General features: G+C 40.3%; 1 protein-coding gene across 1 annotated transcript in view; it reads right to left on the bottom strand.

The window, feature by feature from the left end:
- Positions 1 to 4,495: 4,495 nt before the first annotated feature.
- LOC129333963 (zinc finger protein 883-like) overlaps positions 4,496 to 24,851 on the bottom strand; it is a 29,265-nt gene continuing 8,909 nt past the window's right edge. The window contains exons 3-7 of the mRNA XM_054985892.1: positions 12,199 to 12,256; positions 11,531 to 11,635; positions 9,075 to 9,268; positions 8,829 to 8,955; positions 4,496 to 6,213 (exon numbers count right to left, since the gene is read on the bottom strand). Coding sequence (XP_054841867.1) covers positions 4,694 to 6,213; positions 8,829 to 8,955; positions 9,075 to 9,268; positions 11,531 to 11,635; positions 12,199 to 12,256 — 2,004 coding nt within the window. The 3' untranslated portion in view covers positions 4,496 to 4,693. The remainder of the gene's footprint in view (positions 6,214 to 8,828; positions 8,956 to 9,074; positions 9,269 to 11,530; positions 11,636 to 12,198; positions 12,257 to 24,851) is intronic.

The raw sequence follows: 24,851 nt of genomic DNA on the forward strand, positions 1-24,851 counted from the left end.
ATGACAAGAGACTAACATAGGCGGTTTGCCATTGCCTGCCTCTGCAACCCTGGTCTCCGTTGGAGGTCTCCCATCCAATTACTAACTAAGGCCAACCCTGCTTAGCTTCTGAGATCTAAAGAGATCAAGAGCACTGCATGGTTATTTACTTTTGTGCATGTGAGCCAACTGGAGAGATTTGCAGGATCTTCAGTTAGTTACAAACATACAAATAGAGCGGCACAGTGTACTTTTAAATACATTTTTAAAATTAACATTTCTATCCTTACATATTTCCTCGGAGTCCAGGCATTACTTATGGGAGCTCTTATATCTCTCTTCACATTACTAAAAAATGTGGAATAATGCGAAGGGGCGGGGGGAACAGTCACAACCCCCTTACCCAGGGTTGCTGCAGAAGACAGATGGCCATGTTGCCTGCCATAAAGTGAACACAACTGGGGGTCCCTGTGGAGGGTTGCATTTCTGAGCCTCGCAACTGCATGGAGAGAGTTCCCCACTTTCTTCCTGGGGCCACCAGCAAGAGATTGCAGTTTCTCACCTTCACCCTCCTTCCAAGACAAACCATTCACACAGTCAAGCTCTCTATTCCAAGTGAGCAGGACAGAAAAGGGCATTCCCAATTGTTGTGATATTTCATCCCACTCTAGGAATCAGGGCTGTGTTGTTGTTTTTAACCATTAAAGATTCAAGAGGTAGACACCACATGAAAGCTGCAAACCGTTTTCTGCTCAGAATCCCTTCAGATTGTTGGAAATCTCCCTCAAGAAGAACCCTAGCACACAGAAATCTAAGCACTAGTACACAGGGACATCACATTTGCTAAAGAGAAGACTGGTGCAGAAACAAGCTTGGACCATAGTGTTACTAATACAATTGATATACTCCCAGAAAGTTAAAAGTCAATTTTGTTAAAAAAAAAAAAAAAACTTCCCCCACTCCAATTTTATTTGTGTGGAACTGCAATTTATGTACTATTGAATGATGAATGATATGCAATGGAAATTTTGATAGACACTCAATTGAACAACACTGTAATCTGCCTTGACTCTAAAAAAGGTAGACTATAAATAACACAGTTTCAGGTGGATAGCCGCATTGGTCTGCAGTAGATGAGCAAGATTCAGTAGCACCTTAAAAATCAATTAGATTTCCAGAGTATGTGTTTTTGATGAAGGGAGCTTTGACTCTCAAAAGCTCATACCCTGGAAATGTAGTTGGTCTTTAAGGTGCTACTGGACCGGAATCTTGCTCTTCTATAAACAACGTATAAAACGGTGAGGGTGTTGGACCAGGATCTTGGAGATACCCATTCTGATGTAAGGAGACTAAGCTGCATTGGGTTCCCATAGCACAGAAAGGTAGTGTATAAATGAAGTAATTTTTTTAAAATGTGGTTGACTGCACCTCTATCCCCCAATCCCTCAACCATTAGGGTTGTCAGGTAGCACAACATACCTGGTAATCTCCCAGAATTACAACTGACTACAGAGATCAGTATCCCTGGAGAAAATGGCTGCTTGGATGGTGGACTTTATGGCATTATATTCTGCTGAGGTCCCTCCCCTTCCTGAAGACCACCATCTCCAGGCTCTAACCCCCAAATCTCCAGGAATGTCCCAACCAACAGTTGGCATCTCCTGCTAGCTAGTCTTCAGACTGCCTTAGTGTGGAGGATAACTTTTCATATGTTAAGGGCTGGTAGTCAGATGAACAAGAGTTGATTCTTGTGCCTGAAGACTTAGCAATGGACTGGTAGTATTTTTACTGAGAGCAACTAGTAATTTTCCATCAGGAAGGTTCTGATGATATTTCAAGGGGAAACTTTGTCCTGTGTTTGAGGGGAAACTTGAAAAGGCTTCATTTTAGAATGGGAAAGCTTAAGAGAGAAACAAGTTTTGATAGGAATTGCCAGGGATGGGTGGAAAAGAGGCCCGTGTATGGCCTAGCTGAAGAAAAAATGGGTTAACCAGAAGGCCTGGAGCAGCTCAAAAAGATAAAACAGAAATCTGATACTTTTATTCTGTCTACCACTTAACTCACCATCATAAAAAGGTAAAGCACCGAGTCATTACTGACCCTGCATCATGATGTTTTCTTGGCAGACTTCTGTTAAGGGGTGATTTGCCATTGCGTTCCCCAGTCATCTACTCTTTACCTCCAGGAAACTGGGTACTCGTTTTACCGACCTTGAAAGGATGGAAGGCTGAGTCAAGCTTGAGCCAACTCATTATCATACTGGAGTAAGTTTTAAACCTAGTGAATGAACATTGTATTTATTGCTCCTTTTTCTTTCTCTTTACCAGGTAGAGAATTTTTGCTCCACTGTATGTGTTCCCTTTTTATATTAATTGATTACAGGTAATTTTTCTTTAATAATACACGTGTATGGCGATCTCTCTGTAACCACATAAAGGCTTAACCTGGCCCACACTTGCAAAGCTACAAAGAGAAGTTGTTGAGACTCCTGTTTTGATCTCTAACATAAAATTCACAAGGAGTTTTATTTCCAGGGTAATTTGGAGGCGATAGTACAGAAAAGCCTGTGTTTCTTAATTGAAATAGCAGTCTTATACAAGCTAAGAGCTACTATTTTCAGAAGACATATCTCTAATGCAGAGCCAGCCCAAAGACTTTCTGTGTTCTTGATGAGCCAGCCTGAATTACCCATCCCCCCATCACATACTGGGTGCACCCTGAGCTACTACCTGGCTGGCTCTGGACTCACCTGCTGATAGGGCTAAAGAAACTGGGGGAAGCTATGTTGAACCTGGAAAAGACACCACTTCTGGGTGGTGCTCTAGGAAGCCCCAAAATCTCTATGGCAAAGACCATGGAGATTTTGGGGTTCCTAGAGCATCTCCTAGAAGCGGCATCACTTCCAGTTTGATGCAATCCCCCCTTCTCCTGCCACATCAGTGGATGAGTATGTTTCATGAGTGGTATTTTTATCTCCTTAGTAGCCTGAGGGCTGTCATGTCTGTCAACCAATTGTAGATTAAAATGTTTAGGTATTCAAAAAAAGCCAAAGCAGTAAACAAATGAAAACATTCTTCATTGCATATTGATAAAAATTTAACCAAACTAAAAAAAATATAAAAGCATTTTAAAAAGAAAGCAGATATATCAGATATCTGAAGCAATTTGAAAAAACTGACAGAACAGAACATGTTGTCTGTTGTCAAGTGGCACAAGGTTGCTAGTTTTTGGGTATCTCAGGGGAAGGACTTCCAAAGCTGTAGTACAACCATGAAAAGGGCTTTCTTCCTCATATTTCTACAGTTCTGGTACTTGGAGGAGGCTAGTTAAAATAGTTGGGAGTCTCACACAGAGCATTTCTGTGGTTTTGAACTTGTCCATTAAGAACCCTTTCACAATGTTGGAACTTCAGCTAGGTTTTCCTAATATGTGAAATGTTCATCTGGTTCCTCTCTACTAGTTATCTGAGGTGGTGGTGTAAAATTTCCAACTTGTGTGGAGCATCTCTATTGCCTTGTTTGTATATGGATGTTGTGATGTTGACTATGACGTGTGCCTTTACTGAAGCTCTTTTCACACTCTCAGCAGTGATGGGGTTCTCTCTTGTGTTGATTCTTTGATGGTAGGTAAGGGATCTTCTCTAGCTGAAACTCTTTCCACAATTAAAGTACTTACACATTTTCTCCTTTGTTGATTTGTTTTTTTTTAAAATAATTTTATTGGATTAGATATCATTAAATTGTACATTACAATCAGTTTCCTTTAATTTTTCCAATTCTAACCCCCTCCCTTTCCCCCCCTTTTGTTGACTTCCAACAGTTTTCCAACCCCTTGTCCCTTTTCCCTTACTCATTTCTAATTTATTCTATCTATCAAACGTAAACTTTCACTTTCTTCTAAGCTTATCTATATAACACAGTGCTCCTTCTGTCTTCCTACTTACTTTAACAACTAAATAATGCATAACTAAATAATACATTCTCGGCATATTTTCTTTTGATAATAATCATTTAGCTAATTTTGGTACTCTGTACTCTATCTTATAATCTCATCTTCAATATGGAGCAAACAATTTATCCCTCATTTAGCATATTTTTAGATACTTCTATAAACAGTACATTCAATATAAGTCAACCAATTTAACTTATACTCTATATATTTCTTTTTCTACATATCTCATCTTCATACTGTTTTAATTATATAATTGTATTATTCTTTCATTATGCAACTATCCACCAAAAATAGTCAACCAATTTGACCCATATATACCTCCAAACCAATTCAATCAATTTAATACATAATCTATACATTAATATATATTTTCCCACCTTACTTAAATTCATTCATTGCAATTATAAAATTATCTCCATTATACAATTATTGCCAGAAATGAAATTAATTAGTTTCTATCCTTATAATTAGTTAATTTCTATCATTATAATTCTTGTAATAACACCTATAATACTTAATGCTATATATAATAGTCTAATAAAATAGTTGCTTAGAAATTCTCATTTACCTCTCCACCCCCCGGTAAAGTCACCTCCCTCTACTTTTATTGTATTTCAGTAATTTTCAAACTGCCACAGTTCTCCTCCCACCTCCCATTTCTTCACTAAATATTGTTTCAGCTTCTCCCAATCTGTGTTGAACTGTCCTGGATTCCTTTGTTGATTTGTTGATGGCAGTTAAGGCTACCACGCTGCCTGAATTTCTATCCAAATGTATACCGATTTTCTTTTGTGTGGATTCTTTGATGGTAATTGAGGGTATCACGTCTTCTAAAGCTCTTCCCACAATTCAAGCATGGATATGGTTTCTCTCCGCTGTGAATTTTTTGGTGTCGACTGAGGTGTGTACTATTACTAAAGCTGCGTCCACAGTCCAAGCATTTATATGGCTTCTCTCCTGTGTGGATCTTCTGATGTTTAATAAGGTATGATTTACGAAAGAAACTCTTGTTACACACTGAGCAGCTAAATGTTTTCTCCTTTGTGTGGCTTTTGTGATGAAAAGTGAGAGACTGTTTTAAACGGAAGCTCATTCCACATTCGAAGCATTTATACAGTTTATCTTCTTTGTGGGTTCTTTGATGGCAATTGAGGATGTCACGTCGACCAAACCTCTTCCCACAATCCAAGCATTGATATGGTTTCTCTCCCCTGTGGATTTCTTGGTGTCGACTGCAGTGTGCACTGTTATTAAAACTGCGTCCACACTCTAAGCAGTTATATGGTCTCTCTCCTGTGTGGATCATCTGATGTTTAATAAGGTTGGATTTATAAGAAAAGCTCTTGCCACATGTTGAACAGCTGTATGGTTTCTCCTTTGTGTGGATTCTTTGATGAGAAGTAAAAGATTTTCTCCAAATGAATCTCTTTCCACATTCCAAGCATTTATAAAACTTCTCTTTTTTGTGTATTGCTTGATGAGATGTTAAAGTGCTCCTCCGACTGAAGTTCTTTTTGCACTCCAAGCACTGATAGGGTTTCTCACCTGTGTGGAGCATTTGATGTTGCATAAGAGTTGATTTAACAGAGAAACTCTTTCCACATTCAGAGCAGCTATGTGGCTTCACTCCTGCATGGAGTTTTTTATGTTGGCCAAGGTCTTTGCTCAAACGGAAGCTCTTTCCACATTCGAAGCATTTATACGGTTTTTCCTCTTTGTGAGTTCTTTGATGGCAATTGAGGGTGTCACGTCTCCCAAAGCATTTCCCACAATCCAAGCACTGATACGGTTTCTCTCCTCTGTGGATTTCTTGGTGTCGATCGCAGTGTGCACTGTTACTAAAACTGACTCCACACACAAAGCATTTATATGGTTTCTCTCCTGTGTGGATCTTCTGATGTTTAATGAGGTATGATTTATGAAGGAATCTCTTGCTACACACTGAGCAGCTAAATGTTTTCTCCTCTGTGTGGATTTTGTGATGAAAAGTAAGAGAGCTTCTCCAATGGAAGCTCTTTCCACACTGCAGGCATTTATACAGTTTCTCTTTTGCATGGATTCCTCGATGAGAAGTTAAGCTGCCTCTTTGACTGAAGCTCCTTCCACAGTCCAAACACTTATAGGCTTTAACCCCTGTGTGAATTCTTTGATGAGAAATAAGGCTTGATTTCTGAGAAAAGTTTGTAGCACAAATTGAGCAGCTATGCAGTTTCTCTTCCCCCATGGTTCTTTTCAGTGACACCCATGATGGCTCTCCCTGATTCCTATTCTTCCACACATCATCTGTGAGAGAATAAAAAGAGAAATCTCATGAAATTGCAAGGAAGAAATTAAATTTAGCTATAGATAATACCGGAATTTATGTACAAATGTTTTTGTGTACTTCCATTGGTGAACTGGATCATGATATTAACTAGAGCTACTTTAATAGCTGCAAATAGAATGCCTGTTAGCTAAAAACACCATTAGGAAGGAACAAACAGAGACTCATGAGAATCACTCGGGGGGGGGGGTGCTCTATCCTTCCTCCTAGCCCAGCTGGTCTCACTTTCACAGTGGTGGCTCCCCCCAACCCTGCAAACCCCCAGCTTCACCATCACAGCACCAGCTCCCCCCTGCCTCCCGCCTGGCTGCTAGATAGCAACTTCACTGCTGTGGCGGCAAAGCCCTGCTAACTGAGCTGCCACAGATAAGATCCCATCAAATATAGTACACTGGATCAAGAAGGCTTCTATGTCTTCCACTAGCCAGGAATACAAATCACTATGTTGTTCAGCAATTCTACACTTACTGTCCAGAAAACATCACTGTACTGCTTGCCTATCTGTAGGCCAAGCTTGAATTAAAATGATGGCCGGAAGTATAGGATGTAGCTCAATGTAAATGACAAAGTCCTAGATTCAATCCATGGCATTTCCAGTTAAAAGGATTTCAGAAGAAAGGTTCTTGGCCTGAAACCTTGGCTGGTTTCCAAAAGCATGGACAGAGTTGCATTTGACAGACATGATCTGGATTCTACCAACTCAATAGGTGGCCTTAGCCAAGCCAATATTTTCTGAGTCCCCCTTCCACAGTAATGGGGACAGTCATAGTGGCTTATTTTACAGGAGTCTGTAAAGATTACAAGATGGTAACATAGATGAAGCACTATGAACATGCAAAAATGTTATATAAAATGGCAAGTTTTATGACAACCCAGTCCTTTTACCTGCTGTCTTTATTCTAACATGAGTTATCATGGAAGGACTCTATTTTTTTATGAAGAGACTTTAGAATCCTGCCTAGCCAGAAGGAACAGATGCAGATGTTTAGAGATGTAAAACATCTAGACATTTTGAAGCCTTGGACCAAGTCTCCCTTTCCCTGTTTTTTGGGGGGTGGGGGTGGGAGGAGTGAAATACAAGCAATACTTACTTTCCTATCAAACCTAAACTTCTCCTATTGAATGAACAGCATAAAATACACTTATAACTTTGTCAGCATATACAATTGTACTATTTGGCATACTTATGGAATTTAAAAGTATAGATAGCTTTAGTTTGTATTAAAAATTTGCAAGTATACTCAAGAAAGAATTGCAAACTCTTTCTACCATAGTACAATTATCTTTGATTTTTGCTGATAGATAGGAAAACATAAAAATTCAAGGCAGAAAATCAATTATGTAGGAAAGAAAAGAAACACTGCAATCCTAAACAGAGTTATGCCAGCATAAGCCCATTGATTTCAGTGGGCTTTGACTGGAGTAACTCTGATTACGATTGCACTGAAAGTGTATTATTTGTACAGAAACTCTCTCATAGAATCACAATTAATAGGATTGCCAGCGTGTTATGCTAAAGTTTATCACATTGCAGGAATTGAGTACAGTGGTACCTTAGAGACCAACAAGATTTTCAAGTAGGCTTGCCATTCCCCTGCCAGGGGTGGGGGATCCCCTACTCCCACCTCCCCCACCCCCACTTACCTGGCCAGCAGGGGGGCATGCCCCCCAGTGGCGCAGGCACATCCCTGGGCAGCGTAGCGCACCCTCACGCCCCACTGCGGTGCACTCCCGTGACCCGCAATGGGCCCGTTTTGGGCCAAACTGGGCTCGTGGGGGGGGGTCAGCCCTTTGGGGAGCATGTGTGTGCTCCTGGGCTGCCCTTTAACCCACGTGATGTCACTTCCTGGAAGTGATATCATCATGCACACCGACAAAGAATTGAGAAGCCGGCACAGGGTAAGTGCCAGCGTCCCAGTCTCCTACTGGGGGACTTAAGGGACCTGGCACCCCTATTTTCAAGGTATAAGCTTTCAAGAGTCAAAGATACCAATCTGAAGAATGGAACTTTGACTTTCAAAAGTACATAACCTGAAAATCTTGTTGGTCACTAAGATGTCACTGGACTTAAATCCTGCGGGCCAACTCAGCAACCTACCTTTATATCATTGAACACTCTCAACTCTTTCAATAATGTATTAACATTAAACACATTATAGCATATTAATTGTTGCCAAAATTATTTACGTTTAAATAAAAAAATCTTGAAAATCTTGTATGAGTTTTTTCAGTGCCCCTCCAATTTCCAATTTTTCCATTGGGAAAATAAAAAAAGTCCTCAGACTTTTTCATGCTATCCATTTTGAGTGAGAAAACCCTTGCTTTAAGAAGCATTTTACTCATTCTAAAAGCCAAAGTATTTCACAGGAGTTTCTTTTCAGCGCTTCCTCAAATCTTGCAAATTTTTCTGTTGGAAAAATAGGCCTCAGGGGAAAAAAAAGGAAAGCAATTACTTTCTCCCTGATTTTTCCCCAAGTTCTCACAACTCTACTGGTGTGTCTAGGGCACTTTCCTACTGACATCCTAATAACATGACCGATCATAATTTAGACCTTGAACAACTATGAATCCTTACCTAGAGAGGTTACAAGCTTATAATTCTCCACCATGACTTCCCAGTACAAATCTCTTTGGCTTGGATCCAGCAAGGCCCATTCTCCCATAGTGAAGCAGACAGTCACATCCATGAAAGTCACTGGCCCCTGGAATTAGACAAAAAAATGTCTCCCTCATTAATCTCAACTCTACCCACATCCAGAAAAGTGATGGAGATTCTGAGTATTTTTACTGCAGAGCTCAAAGCTTCATGAGGGAAACTCACATTTGCAACTCCAGAAGCCAAAAGAAAGAGAGGCTCATCAAGACTGTTTAAATGAGAAGGGGTGACCCAAACCGTCCCCAGCACATCTCCCCAAGGATCTTTGCCATACCAGAGCAGGATACATAGCGGGGCTGTTTTTACTCCAACACCAAGAGGAGAGAGATCCAGGCAGACTTCTGCTGTTATTCTGCTTCCTGGCGGGAAAAATATGATCAGTTGATTTGCACCTTTTGTACCACATTTAGGCCTAGTTCTCCCTGTGGGATCCTTACTCAGTCAGGGTACGAGCTCACAATTATCCCCACCCTGATCTACTAGAGATGTATTTGAGACTGTAGGTGGCCAGCTCACAAGACTGAATGTTCCTCTGTTAGGGTTGCCAGCTCCAACTTGGGACATTCCTGGAGATCTGGGGGGTGAAACCTGGAGAAACCTGGAAAAGTGGGGTTTGGGTAGCGAAAGGACCTTGGCATGGCATAATTCCATAAGTACACCCACCAAAGTAGCCATTTTCTCCAGGTGAACTGATCTCTGTGGCCTGGAGACCAGTTGTAATTCTGGGAGATCTCCAGCCACTACCTGGAGGCTGGCAACCCTATCCTCTATTGAAAAAAAATCTCTACATGTGGAAAAATATGGAAAAGATTTTAGATAGACGATTGTTTTACACTATTGGTATTAAGATGTCACTGTAGTTGAGAACCATAACAAAGAAATCACACAATGAGTAAATTCACCATGGAACTCAAAGCAGAATTTTTCTGAAATTGATGGGGGAATACATTAAAGGAAAATTTCCACAAAAGTGGTAGATGATCAAAGATCAAGGTGCTCTGGAAAAAGAGTTTAGCTCTTATTAAGAAGACTGTTACTATTTTCCAGAGTCTGAAGTCCTATAATCCAGTCTGATTCTTTTTTCAGTAACAGTTTCTCATTCTCTATTTTAGTACAACCTGAAATGTAAAATCAGAAAGGCCACAGCTATTTTCAATAAAACGTTTAGCCAATGGGGCATTTATTCTTTTCACCGTACTATTACTTATGTGTTCTGTGATGCATGTTCTTAGATTTCCACTTGTGTAGGGTTACATCTTGTAAAATCCCTTAGTAGATATTTTTTTCTAATCCAAAGGACTGATAAAAAATCTCATATTACATGTAAATTTACAATAAATACAATTACCACAGGTAAATATCCCTGGGGAAGACCTGATAAAATTCTATTGAGTCACACATTTGGAAATATTGCTATGATCCAAACATTCCCTCAAATTCATATTATCAGATCGAAGAGAATAAGTGTCCCATTGACTAAACATTTTATTTAGCAAAGTGTTATTGAAAAAATAATTGGAATAGATTGTAAAACTTCAGATCCTGTGTCCAAAAAGGTTAAGGATTTTTTTTTTACCTGAACAATAAACTATCCTTCCTTATTTTGCACCATTGGCATTTGGGCTGTTTCTTTACTTCTGTGATCGTTGTGGCCCCTTTTCCTCCCTGTTTTAACACACACTTGGCAACTGACTCTATGCCCCTCCCATCAAAGTAACTTTGCTTATACTACAGTATCTTTTACCTTGTAACCCATTTTCTGCATTATGGAAGGTCACACCTTAAAACAAGGGTTTTTTTGTGCATTCTTTTCTAATTCTGTAATCCAAATCTTATTGCATTGTTTATCTGGTATCTTACGTTGTCTAACTGAATTGCTGTCTAATTGTTGTTTTGTAATCTGCCCAGAGTCTCAGTTAGAAAAGCAAGCTATAAATGAATAAATAAATTTCATTAGGGGGAAAAGACACTTTATCGGAGCACCTTTCTGCATCTCAGCATGCTGTTAAAGGAACAGGAATATTGGGTGGGTAGGGGGGAGACTCTCTGCTAGGTTCAAAGGTTTGCTTTTACTCATACTTATGACTGAATAGGAAACAAAAGGAGAAGAAGTGCAGCATGCTTTAAAACAATTTATTGTGTGACCTCTTTATACTGTTCTTCATCTGAATAGCCAAAGCCATAGGTACTCCTGAGCAACAATCTCACATGCCCCCCAATAGAGGGAGGGAAGAGTGAGGGGCTGCACACACATATTCCTGCACAGAGGCATAAATACCGTGGAAGAGAAGGCAGATCTCCCTCTGCCTCCTTTGCTGGCATGAAACTGGCATACAGTTGCCATCCTCCAGTTGGGGCCGGGAGATCTAGAATTACGACGACTCCTTAGAAAACAGCAGCTCCAGAGAGCGAACTCTATGGCATTATACCCCGCTGAGGTCCCTCCCCAAAACTTACCTTCGTCAGGTTCTGCCCCCTAATCTCCAGGAATTTTTCAACCCAGAGTAGGCAACCCTAGAAATGGAATTCCCTATCCATAACTGCAGTCCGTTGGAGTATTTTCCTCCTTTCTACCTCCACCCCTCCCACTGCTACCCCAGTAGCTTGCAGGCCCTACTCACCTTCCTCCAGTTCTCTCCAAGTCAAGAAACTCGCGTGGCCACTCTCTTCTTGCCAGCGGGAGGGAGAGAAGAGGGCGTTTCCGGGTTGCAGGATCTCTCCCTCGACTCACGTTTGCTATAAATATGAAAGAACGAAGAGAGAGAAACGTTTCGACCTGCTCCACGGAGCTAATAAAAGTGGCGAGGAGCAGATTCAGCAAGGAAGCCTGGTTGGCCCTTCAGGTGTGCATGTCTCTGCATAACAGTCGGACTGCCCCATTCCTTTGTGAAGTTAATGTCCCAGGATAGGTGGCTGATGTTTCCTCCCCGAAGCTAATTGTAAGGAAATGGTTCCCTGAGGGCTCTCTCTGTATGACTATCACAGTTAGGAGATGAAGTCGCACTTCCCTCAGTACAGGACCTGTGTGTGTGTGGGTGTGTGCGTGTGTGTGCGCGCGCGCGCGTGAGAGAGGGAGTAGGTTCGCAAGACAGCAGCTATTGTGAACTGGCGGAAGTATCTTGGGGTCCAGAAATCCTTCCTATTTTAGGTATCTAATGTGGGGTACTGAATCTCCTGTCCAATAAAAGTGCCTCTAAAATGCCATGTAAAGCAAAATGCCATTGAGAAGCGCTGACTCTGTACTTGGAAAAATCAGGGAACGAGTTTTGTCGGTGTGGGACAAAGTTACCTCTCTCTGGACTGTTGCGCTTGCAACAGAAGGCAGGGTTCAGAGGGCCGAGTGGTTTCTGTAGACAAAAAAGAGAAAACTAGTACGTCAGATAGAAAGGTTCTGGTCTGGTCTTCTCCAGGATATGTTTCCTTTATATTCTTATTTTAAAATTTTAATTTTCTTTGCATGAAACAGAGTTTATTCATTTTTGCTTGTTTGTTTATACCCTACCTTTCTCACTGGGAGGCTTACCCAATGGCTTACATTGTTCTCCCCTCCTCCATTTTGCCCTCACAACAACCCTGTGAGGTAGGTTAGGCTGAGAGTATTTGACTACCAAGGTCACCCAGTGAGCTTCCATGGCAGAGCAGGGATTCAGACTAGGATCCCACAGATCCTAGTCCAACACTTTAACCACTACACCACATTGGCTCTACAATTTTATGTTACTACATTTTGTTAAATATTATATGGAAAGTTACTATTAAAATGTGATAAAAATGAAATGTAGCTTTGGCACAATTGATCTGTTGCATTGTTATAGCACTTCGATACAGTACTTGTCTAGACTCCATTGTACTGACTTTTCACAAGAGTCCTTCACCTGCTTCAACCCTATGTGCAGGCGACTGAAGAAGCATTCCCATTCTGCTCTGCTGTATTCAAGGTTTATTTGAAATTTTGTTGCAAAGCAGGACCACCCATACATTCTGAAGTCATACTGTGCAAAAACAGCCCCCTTTGCAATTTGCTGTCTGTGTAGAGTAGGGTTGCCAGCCTCCAGGTGGTATCTGACTCTCAAAAGCTCTTATCTTGGAAAATCTACTCATCTAGTTGGTCTTTAAGGTGCTACTGGATCCGAATCTTGTTCTTCAGCTTCCAGGAGTGGCCTGAAGATCTCCTGGAATTACACCTGATCCCCATGCTAGAGAGATCAGTTTCCTCGGGGGCTTTGGGGGATGGAATCTATGGCATTACACTCCACTGAGATCTTTCCATTCCCCAAACCCTGCCCTCCACTGGCTCCACCCCAAATCTCCAGGAATTTACTCAACTGGAGTTGGCAACCCCAATCCAGTGCCCGGTGAAAGAATTCTTGAGAACTTAAAATGTGCATACTGTTTTAGTTATAATAAAAGGCACAGCCAAGGCTAGCCTGATCTCATCAAATATTGGAAGCCAAGCAGGGTTGGCTCTGGTTAGTACTTGGATATGAGAAATTGCCAGGGTTATTATGTAGAGCCAGCAACTGCAAAACACTTTTGTTCATTTCCTGCCTTGAAAACCTTATGGGATTACCATAACATGGCTGTGACTTGATGGCACTTAATACACAATAAAGGCATGATCTCACTTTTGAATTTGGAATCCAGTGCCCCCATCTTGAACTCCCCCATTCTTCCCTCAAAACTTCTAGCCATAGGGGCTCCTGATTACCTGACTGGCTCTCTCCTCTTAGCCCTGTCACCATCTGCTCTTTTTGGCTGCTGCTCCCAAGCTGTGCAAGTTCTAAGGGTTCCAACCTCCAGGTGGTGGCTGGAGATCTCCTGGAATTATAACACAGAGATCAGTTCACCAGGAGAAAATGGCTGCTTTGGAGGGAGGGACCCTATGGCATTATACCCTGCTGAGGTCCCTTCCTTCCCCAAACACCAATACCATCTCAAGTTTGCTTAACTACTCAGCATTTCACACAATGTTGGCAAGACAAGGCCTTAACATCATGGCCTGAAACATCTCACCCCTCCCACCTTTTTTGTTATTAACATCCAGCCTGAAGAATGAGTTCTGGAGAACTTGAAAGCTTGCACGCCATTTTGTGTCATTTTGGTTGTTCCTAATAAAAAGTATTACATGGCTTCTCTGCTTAGCTTATAGAAAGTGAAATGCTCTGATGTAAGCCACTTTGGGTCCCCATTGAGGAAAAAGGTGGAGTATAAATGAAGTAAAATAAAATGAGATAATAAAATAAAATCTTCACCCTTGGAGTGCCTGTCTTCATAACAGAAAAATCTGAAAGATAACACAGCAATCTGAAACTCTCGCTGCTGAAGTTTGCATATGTGGAGAGAGACTACTACAAATCCCACATAATGAAAATTTAAATATAAATAAATATTCAGACTATGACTCTGGATTCTGTAACTGTGGTGCTAGCTTTTTTTAGCGATTCTCAATTACATTTACATGATCATACTCTTCACACACAATGATTTTCACTGCCGAATGAGCTTGATTCCTTCCAAATTTTTGTTTACAACAGGTTTTTGGTGAAAGTAGTTTCATTCATAGCTGCAACTGTGAGAATATTATGTTGAAGTTGTTACTGTAAACACAGAAGGAATGGAAATGTTAGAAGCTGTTTCACTAGAATACAAAAGGGAGCCACCTCGTGGCCACAGACTTCATTTTCACAATTATTGATGAATTATATTGGAATTGGTTAGAAATTGCAGTATTCCTTTCCAGCAACTGGACTCCTTTCTACATATTTTAAGCAAATTGATGAACTCTGATTCTATTTTTGTCCATTTCCCTCCTGTGTTTTTTAGTTGTATAAGATACCAATATTTATAGAGATTAAAAAACACTCTTTGCTTCTTTTATCCACAAAAGCATTATTTGTGAGGGGTATATGAATATCTAGTCGTTTTCTTTTTGTTTCAAAAAAATTCCCAGTACTCATATAGAAGGTTTCACCATTCCCCCTCAGGAGACCCTCCCCCTCACAGGTGCTGCTAGTTCTATGGCAAATACTGCCATTTAAAAAGGCCTGTTGATATCACATAGCACTTTGCATTTTCACATCAATAAAAAAGAGGCAACAATAAAGCTCTGGTAGGAAACACTTCAGGCAGGCATACAAATGTAGGCACATAACAGTTGTTTTACTGGATACAGATAAAAAGTACACCCAGATTAGCGTTCATATTCAATGAGAAATCTGGTGTGGTGTAGCAGTTAGAGACCTGAACTAGGAATAGGGAGACCTGTGTTCAGGTCTCCAGTTAGTCATGAAGCTTCCTGAGTGATCTTGGGGCAGTCACCAACACTCAGAGTGGGACCACAAGTGATGCCTGACACAGGTTGGACACTAGTCAGCTTCCCTCAAGTTTTGATGGGAAATGTAGGCATCCTGGTCTTGCAGCTTGACTCTCTGACTGCTGTCCAATGGACTTTTCAACTGTCACTTGTCCAACATTCTGCCAAGCTGCCTACATTTCCCATCAAAACTTGAGGGAAGCTGGCAAGTGTCCAACCTGTGTCAGGCGTCACTTGTGGTCCCGCTCTCAGCCTCACAAGGTTGTTGTGAGGACAAATGAGAAGGACCAAGAACAATGCTATGTGTGGTATCCTTAAAGAAAGGGTTAGATAAAAATAAATAAGCCATGTCCTTCTGTGAAAGTCACAGAGGCAAGGCATGCTAATGATCACTCTCTTCTGCTGTTCACCCCAAGCATGCAGAAATATTGCTGTTGGGGGGGTGGGGGTTGGTTAACTTGGGCAAATAATCTTGACCTGCATGCATTTGTCTAACCTCTATTTGCTAACATCTCTTAGCAACAATATCTATACTTTGTTTAAGCTATGTGTGATGAATAAGTGCTCCCCTGACCCTACAGCCAATGAATTGCATTGGGTAACCCTGAGTCCTTCTTTGCCATTCAGCATATTGGGTACAATGAATATACAGTGTGTGCAGCACTGTGCAGTACAGTGGGACTCCTCTGCAACCCAATCCTAATCTCCAATGCATGGTTAATGTAACATCCTAATAGAGAAGAGACGCTTAAACTGAAATGTACACCCACACCACTGCCGTAAGCAATTGCTTCCCCTCAATATACCACACTACAACTGACACTGAGAACTGGCTCACAGTGCCATCACATGTGGGTCTTCTCCAAATCCCACTGAAGTCTATTCAATAGGGCTTATTTTCAGGACAGTGTCCTTAAGATTACATTATTTTTAGGGAGTCCACAGCCTGAGTATGAAGAATGTCAGGAAGTATTTCATAACAAAGTAGCTCTGAAAGTCTTAACAAGCAAATAAATTTTCCTCCGTGTACCTTTGCAATACCTAAACAGAAAAAGAAACACTCTGGAAATTGTGAATCTTGTAAATACTTTATTATGAGACTATAACAAAACAACAACAAAAAAACAGGCCACAATGAACTCTAAGCAGAAACCTAATTCTTCTGTGTTGTGCTCTATTGTTGAAAGTGACATCCAAGCTTTTCAGTTTATTTCCAGAGAGTTCATACAGCAGTACTTTTTATGGAGCAGCTCTGGGCTGAATGAATATGTGGCACATTGAAATGCAAATGGAGAAGTCACTCAGTTTAGTTCCAGAATGTTTAGCTTCACTGCTGCTGCCACAAGTGTCTTTTATAGTAGTTGATGGATGTACTGAATTGTTCCTTTTGTGTTTAAAAGACAGCAGAATGGTTTTTTTTTATTCTGTTTTTATCTGTCTCTGGTAATAGAAACATGGTTGTGCAAATAAATAACCTGAAAAATACATAAAGATAACTGTGTAGGAAAGGTCAGGAATAAATAAGATGCTATACAATAGATCCTTCCCTTCCCTTCCCTTCCCTTCGAACCTCATTGATTCATAAATCATATTATCAATCGACATTCCAACTATCATCAGTTTCTCATCCAGGGCTTTCATCCAAGTTGATTTAGATTTAGAGTATCTAACAAACCATCTTCAGCACAGAGCAATTTTAATATCAGTTTTAAGGCATATAGCCATGCTCTTGCTTCCAAGGAAAGCTGTCCAAATTTTGTTCACAATACAGTGTTAGACACACAACAGGGATATTCAAGATATCCTAAGAAATTATGCTAAGGGTTGGTTAATATCATCAGATATAGCTTTAATTCAAATGTCTGAGCCATAAAGAATAATGGGGGCCACTTTCAGATTAAAAGCTTGCACCGCTCCAGGAATATACTTCCCTCCCCTGTTGTAGAAAAACCTATTTATAGTGTTTATGCATGGTCTTGCCTTATTAAGCGTTCTAAATTAGGGAGTCCAGAAGAGATCTGCCGAAATCAGAATCCTCAAACAGGAGAAGGTCTTGATGTGCTCAATATTGGACTCGTTGATTGACCATTGAGACGGGTTCCATTTCTTAGCCTTGGTGAAGATGGCACAGATCCTGGAATGAATCTAGAGCAAGAGGCAAATGAGAGTGGACAGGAGGACGCAGAGGAGAGCTGAAAATATATCAGAGGAGATGGATCAGTGTGGTTCAAATGCAACAAGTAAAAAACAGAGCAAATCACTCTACTGCTGGTGGCAGCCAATGCTCCCCCCCCATCTATGGCTCTCCCTCCCCTTTTCTTTACACTCAAACAAGAGCACTATCACACCTTAAAAACTAAAATTAATTTTGGGACAGGCTTAAAGATAGTGTGGTGTTGATTTTTAGATTTTACGCTGCCACAAGAGTATTTATTGTTTTGACTTAAACAGATTAGTACTCCTCTGGAATTCAGCAGGAAGAATTTACAATAAAATATGGAACCATTAATTTTCGATTAGAAGTTTTCATAAAGCTTGAATTCTAGCCACAAATTCACATCTGGTACTTATATTGCAATTCTTTCTTTCTTAGCACACCATTGGAGACATTTGAAAGGAACTGGTGAGCAATCACCGTTAACTCATTTCTTCAAATGTTTTCAGTAATTTCATAGGTGCAATTTTTTCATTATTTTCTAGCTCATGAACTTTTGGCATCATTTTTGAGGCAGAGCTCATTTCTTTGATGTATAATAATTTGTTGTATGATGACAGCAACCAGAGACCAGAAAGCTTCCACTATTCAGCATGCAAAACAAATTAGATTTGATGATCTCTGTGTTAGAGGGAACCAGGAAGGAATTATTTATGTTTTCTCTCAAACATTTATCTTACACTGAAGTCTTACACAGTTTAAACTCTAATTCTAAATTTATTTGATTGGCAAAATTCCAGTTGGTTTAGGTCCATTTAGTTTTGGTGAAGGATAGCAAGCTGAAGAGAACTGGGCATTGTATAGCTATTCTTTTACAATCCCCATGTAAGGTTTGGACACTGCAGGAAATTGGACTAGTCTTTTCAGTTTCTGAATGAGCATGACCATGTGAGCCAATATATGCCTGCCCTGCCCTCTGTCACCATCTGGAAGAAGAAGATTTTATGTGCTTATCTGTGAAATTCCAATTTCACTATTGTTTTAGTGTCAAAACAGGATACTGTTTATTATATGTTGGTGACAGGTGAGAAAAAGAAAAGCCATCTTTTCCAAATGTCATCTATTGTTGACCTATTATTTTCATTTCCAGTTTAATTTTAAGCCCAAGTAAGATAAGATGATTCTTCCTTCTTGGAGTATAGCTATAGACTCGTTCTTCTGAGGGGAAAAAAACTTTATTAGCAGACTCCCTAGGCAAACAGCAACCATGTGGCATAAGGAAGCCCTGCATAAAGAAAGCAGGTGGATACAGATGACTCTTTGCCATGTAGCAACTTACTACTTAGCATGTGTAGCCAAATAGTAAGCTGGTAGTGTATTATTCCGCCATGTAGTAAGGAGAATTCTGCTATGCATCAGACTGTGCAGCTGGCATGATGCAAACATGATGTTGGCATCTTGCAAACTGATGTTGCTAGGGATGAGACTTGAATATTTGTGATTTCCAACAAAGAGCATGACGTGTTCATTCCAGCTGACATTGAGCTAGCAAGTATTTGCTGCAATGGCATAGATATGTGTTGCAGAAGCAAAAACAGCTTCTGCAAAAGGCATTCAAGAGCACTGTCAGTCTAGTTTTGTGAATAAACATTGCTGAGTGCAGGTAGTAAATATTGCTAAGTGTGGGCTCATTTTTGCTAATTTACCTTTTGCAACCACTGTTCACAAGGAATGGGGGTGAGTGAATACATCTCCTAAAGGCAAATGGAAAGGCTAAGAGTTACTAAGAGGCTAAGGTTGTGCTCTTTGGCATTAGTTTTTCTTGTTACTGAAGATCAGAGAACAAAATTTTCCCTTGTCTGATTAAGCATCCATGTGTGAATGCCAGATGCTCTCTCTACAGGCAAGCCAGCTAGTAAGGAAAAGGTAAGTAACCATAACATGATGGATTTCTGTGCAGAGGTGCATGTTCTAGTACACCTGGGTGTTAAAACTACCCAGGTGTGCTAGAACATGCAGGTGCAAAACTGGAATTTCTTTTCTTGCACTTAGAAACTCCTGCCTCCTGGGAAACAAGAAGAAATATGCGCTGGCAAGAACTGGGAAGATGGAACTAATAAATGCCATCACAGACTCACTGAAAGTATATGTTAACAGGCAGCCAACCACAACATGGATTTTCAGACCTAGACTGGGAGGTGGATAAAGCCATAAGCAAATGAGCTTAAATCTTGTGGATCAGATGGTGCTGGTGGGGAGCATAAATGCTGGCTGCCTCTTGAAGGAGAGAAGGGATATGGAAAATGAAACAGAAAACAGTGAGAATTAGACATTTCATATACAAAAGATTACTAGTGGTAATTAGACCTATCATATACAAATGATCACTAGTGGTGTTCTTTGCACTGACATGCCAGAAAGAACTGTCCCTACTGTTAAAGTAGCTTATAATATTATTTATTATAAATTACTTAAAAATACCCAGTTTTTAAAATTTAATTGTTCCAAGAAGTCTGCACCCAGATTAAGAGTGTGCAATACAAACAGATAACTAGTGTGATATAGAGGCTATTTTCACACTGCCATGGAACATCATGCCAAGCTCCCAAATGACAGCGTCTTCCTGGCGCAATTTTGCATGAGAATTGTAGTTCTCGTGTGAAGATGCTGTCGTTCTCGCACGAAATTGCGCCAGGAATTCTGGGAGCTTGGTGCGATGTTCCATGGCCGGTAAGCAGTGTGAAAACGGCCAGAGATTAAAACATCAGGCTGGGCTAGGACCAAGGTTCAAATCTCCATTTTGCCATGAAACTTTCTGGGTGATCTTGGACTAGTCACTCTCTCATCCTAGCCTAACTCACAGGTTTGTTGTGAAGGTAAAATGGAGGAGGGGAGAATGCTGATCCCACATCGAGTTCTTTAGAGGTAGGATGGGATAAAAATATGCTAAACAAAACAAAATAAAAAAACTATAAATGACACAATTAAAATTAATTAATTAAATTAAAGGTGCAGAAGCAAAATCTTTGAAGAAAACCACTAAACCCACAATTCAATGGATAGAATAATAATAGTGCCAGATAATCACAGATTGGTGTGGTGCAAATCTACGAATCCTGATTTGTTGGACCATCTGGGGTTTGAATCATGTTAGGGTCTAAAAGAGCCCTATCCATTTTATTTATTTTTAATTGGCAGAATTATTACATGTGCCTATTGTATCAGTTGGCTCTTGCTTGTATTATTTAGGCAATTACATATAATAAAACAGTAGCAGTTACCCTGATTTCAGTTTCAATATGAAAAATGAACCAGGATTTAAAAACATTTCTAGGGCTGTCAGTGTATTGTTAGTTCATAGTAAACATGCCATCAAAGAGGAGATCTCAGGTTACGTATATCTGGACCCATATATTTGACTCTAATAATATTTTGGGAACTCCACTTCCTGAACAAGATCCTAAGTTAAAAGGCAATGCTGATAACACTGGAGTTTGAAAAAAAAATACTTGAATAAAATGTCACATAAATCTACCTTTACTTACTTACTAACTTCATTTATACCTCACTTTTCTCTCAAATGGAAATGGGTCCCATCATTCTCCCTTTCTCCATTTTATCTTGGGCAAATGACATAAGAAGGAAACAAATCAGGCAAATCTGCAGTCTTTGTATAGTTGATTGAAAATGTTATGGTAGCTGACAATTAGGTTATCTTTCCACCAACTCTTGTTTACCACTTTTCAGTATTAACACTGATAGTTCTGATATTTTTAAGCATGTATGATCACAAGAAACAAAAAATATCCTACAGCTTTTTGTTGTTGTTGTTGATAAAAAAATTGTATGTTGGCCCCCAGAATTAAAGAATTCCATGTTTGTGCCATTAGCGGAGTCTATTGTTTAGCAGAGAAAGTGTGATTATAGGTGGCTGTGAGCTGGTTCTGCTGGCAAGTGTGTGTGCAGGAATAAAAATAAAGCATACTCTTGTTTATATTTAGAAAGGAAATAAGAGTTCTTTATTGTAGGAACTCCATACTCTGAGAGAAAAAGAGGAGAGACAGATCCTAACTACCTATCTAGTCTAAGGATGGACATGGATGCTAGGAAAAGTCCTGCATCCATGCTTCCAAGATGGAGGGAGGAGAAGGAGAGAGATGTTGCCTGGAATAAAGCCAGGAAGAGAAGACGTGAGAGGGAGGAAGTTAGGAGGAGGAAATCCTGAGAAGAGCAATCTACATATCAAAGGATATTCAGAGCAGTAAACAGTAAACAGAGTGCCCTGGCCTCTCTATCTTTCTAGCTCTTTGGTTTGTGCCTCTCTGAAACCTGAGGAAAGGGACAGCGCTGGATCCTCCTCTGCCAACAGTTGTTGCTTTGGTTTGTTTTATAGTAGCAAGTCTCTTACATTTGTTTCTAGATTAGAAACAATATCCTGGTGAGAGCTTTTGTAGTTTTTGAAGGATGTCATATCCTTTGAGCCAACCTGTTCCTGCAGAACGCCGTACTTGATAGCATTTGAAGAGGTAGGGATATAATAGAGCTCATGATATCACCTTATTACTACAGTGGTTCAGTAGGTTTAAAATAACTATGCTACTCAGTGAATAGCCAAGAGTTCTGATGTCTGAACCATCGATGCAAAGTGCTTTGGTGAACAGAGGGGTTCTTAGTCAGTGATATTTTATATGATAGATTTGTCTCAGAAAACTTTCTCATGAAGAAGAGTCATATCCAGGCAAGGAGGTGTTGCCATCAACTCCTGAAGTGACCAGTAATGGCTTGGAAAAGTCCTGCTGAGAGAGCCCCTGCCATACTCTAATGGGTTTGTATTTCCTAAGTGGAAAGCATTAAGAGGCCCTTGCTTACAGATGCAGAACAATGTATGCTGGTAGAATTCTATGGAACAGAATGAGCAGAATCACCTCAGACTGCACATGGGGGTGTCACGTTTGTATTGCTCCCCTATTCTGGTGAAAATAGAGAAAATCAAACAGAGAAAAGCACACCAGAGAGAAAAGCTGTAAGACCTTGCATGCTGTGCTAAATTCCCACTGACAGGAAATTAAGGAGCTTTGAGAAACTTTAAATGTCCCATTTGCAGTGTGAAGCACAGCAGTTAGTTCTACTGCAGGACTCTTCTACCTCTTTACCACCTATTTTTGCTGCATGCGAAGGCCAGGGATAGGCCTAGATGAGGGATTGCATACCACGAGCTATGAACGTTCTCTCCACAAGAACTAAAAACAGCCTGGAGATAAGACTCAATCAGGAAAATGGTACCAAAGGTGGGGAGGTTAAACTCCTTTGCTCCAGGGTCTTATTTAGCATTACTAGGTGGAGCTTGGAGTTCTCCTGGAATTACAGCTGATCTCCAGAATATGAAGATTAATTCCTCTGAAGGAAATGGCATCTTCAGAGGGAGGTCTCTAGAGAATCATAAGCCACTGAGCTCTCTCCCCAAACCTTCCCCTCCCTCGGCTCCCCCCCCCAAAAATCTCCAGGAATTTCTCAAATTGGGAGCTGAAAACCTTGGCCTAATTCCCAATCCAATCTTCCTTTCAAGGCTAAATTAAACTTCAGAGTATCCATTCATAGACCTCAAATGTCATGGGTTGCTTGAACCTAACAGAGTAAATCTGTATCAGGCAACATGTATTTTTTGTCTTTTATACCACGAATTAGAGATGTACATACTTTCCTCATTTTTGTCCCCCAAGTTTCATTTTGTTAAATTAGTATTAAAGTTATCAGTTTTAGTTATTCAGTTTGGTTTCCCTTCCATTGTTTTCAATAGAAACACATTCCTGGTTGTGTCCTCCTTCCATTCAACTGAAATAATTTTCAAGTATTGTACTCCGCGTTCACGGGATAATCTCAGGTTAGTCTTTAAGATGCCATTGGATTTCTTTTTTATTTAGCAAGAAGATTTTATTCAGCAGAAAGCTTCATCATTGCAGGTGGGTATTTATTCATTAAGAGTTACACTGGCTTGCCAATATTTTTTTCACATGTAATTAAATGTAAACGATTTTAAGTGTGGCAAATGTTAGGTTATTTTACAATTATCTGTTTGTCATAATAGTATTTAGTGTGGCATTGTTCAAGACCTATTGGCCAAACGAGCAGTATCAATAAAGAATTTATTCATTTATTTGTCAGCATTACATTGCTATAAGACTGCGGGCGCTTAGTGGATGGCCATGATCACTGAGAGCTTCCTAACGGCTGCATGTGCTGTTTGGTTTGAGCTGCTTTGGTCTGGTTCCTCCCCTGTGAATGATGCAGTCCAGGGGGAGCTAAATGACTCAGCATGATTGCTAATTGGACAATTGTCAGGGCTGATATGTATGTAAGTGCATATGTTCTGTATAGTCTCTCTCTGCCTTAAAACAGACCGGCTGGCGAAGCACTTTGTCTGATTGAACAAAGTATTGGATGACGTTGGACTGTATGTTCTGTAAATAAATGTGCATAGTTTTTGCACTGGCCTTTACTGGTGTGTGTGACTCTGCTTGGCTCGCCTGCGGCCTTGGTGCTGGGATGCACGTACACTGACATTATTTTCATTTATTAAAATATTTATACTCTACCTTTCCTCTTGGCTCAGGGTGCTCATTGCAGGTGGGCATGGAATGACAAAGAGCTGATATGAATAGCCAGAATAAAGGGCCGTGACTTTGTTTATTACAACAACCAGAATATACAACTGATAAAATAATTTCTCAGCTGCTGATACTGAACTGTAGGGTGTGTAACAAACTGTGAGGATTCAGAAGAGTCAGGCCTTCTCTGTCCATGGAGGACAGAGATCTGTGTGAGATTGCCATGCTTCTGAGGCCACGAACAGTCAAAGATTCTGTTCAGGCTCTTCCCAAACCTTTACTGATTTTATTTATTTATTTATTTATTCATTCATTCATATTATATATCATATCATATCATATCATATCATATCATATCATATCATATCATATCATATCATATCATATCATATCATATCATATCATATTTGTATTCTGCCCTCCCCGCAAGCAGGCTCAGGGTGGATAACAACCTTAAAATCATTTTAAAATGTTCCATATTAAAACATTAAAACATCATATAAAAATAGCAGCACTCTTTTGCCTGGCGGCAACAATACAACTAATAACCAATGATACAACAATACAACTGGATAAAGCAGCACAGTAACAGCATGTCCTGCTTCAGGTAGCAGCCGGGTCTGCAGAGTACTGCTGACAGGTAACGAGAACCAGCTGGCAAGGCTAGGAATGAACAAAGTCGATAAATCAAGGGAGTAGTCAAAGACAGGCTGGGTTGGAGGTCAGAGAAATAGTTCCAAGGAGCAAGCGCAGGCAATACAGTAGCAGTTCAGAGAACTCGTTGAAGCCACGCTGAAAGGGCCTCTCCTTCATGCTCTTATACTCTGGGAGCGTTATGTCAGCTAGCACAGCTGCTTCAAGTCTCTTCC

Source organism: Eublepharis macularius, chromosome 7 (assembly GCF_028583425.1).
Source record: "Eublepharis macularius isolate TG4126 chromosome 7, MPM_Emac_v1.0, whole genome shotgun sequence".
Taxonomy (NCBI): domain Eukaryota; kingdom Metazoa; phylum Chordata; class Lepidosauria; order Squamata; family Eublepharidae; genus Eublepharis; species Eublepharis macularius.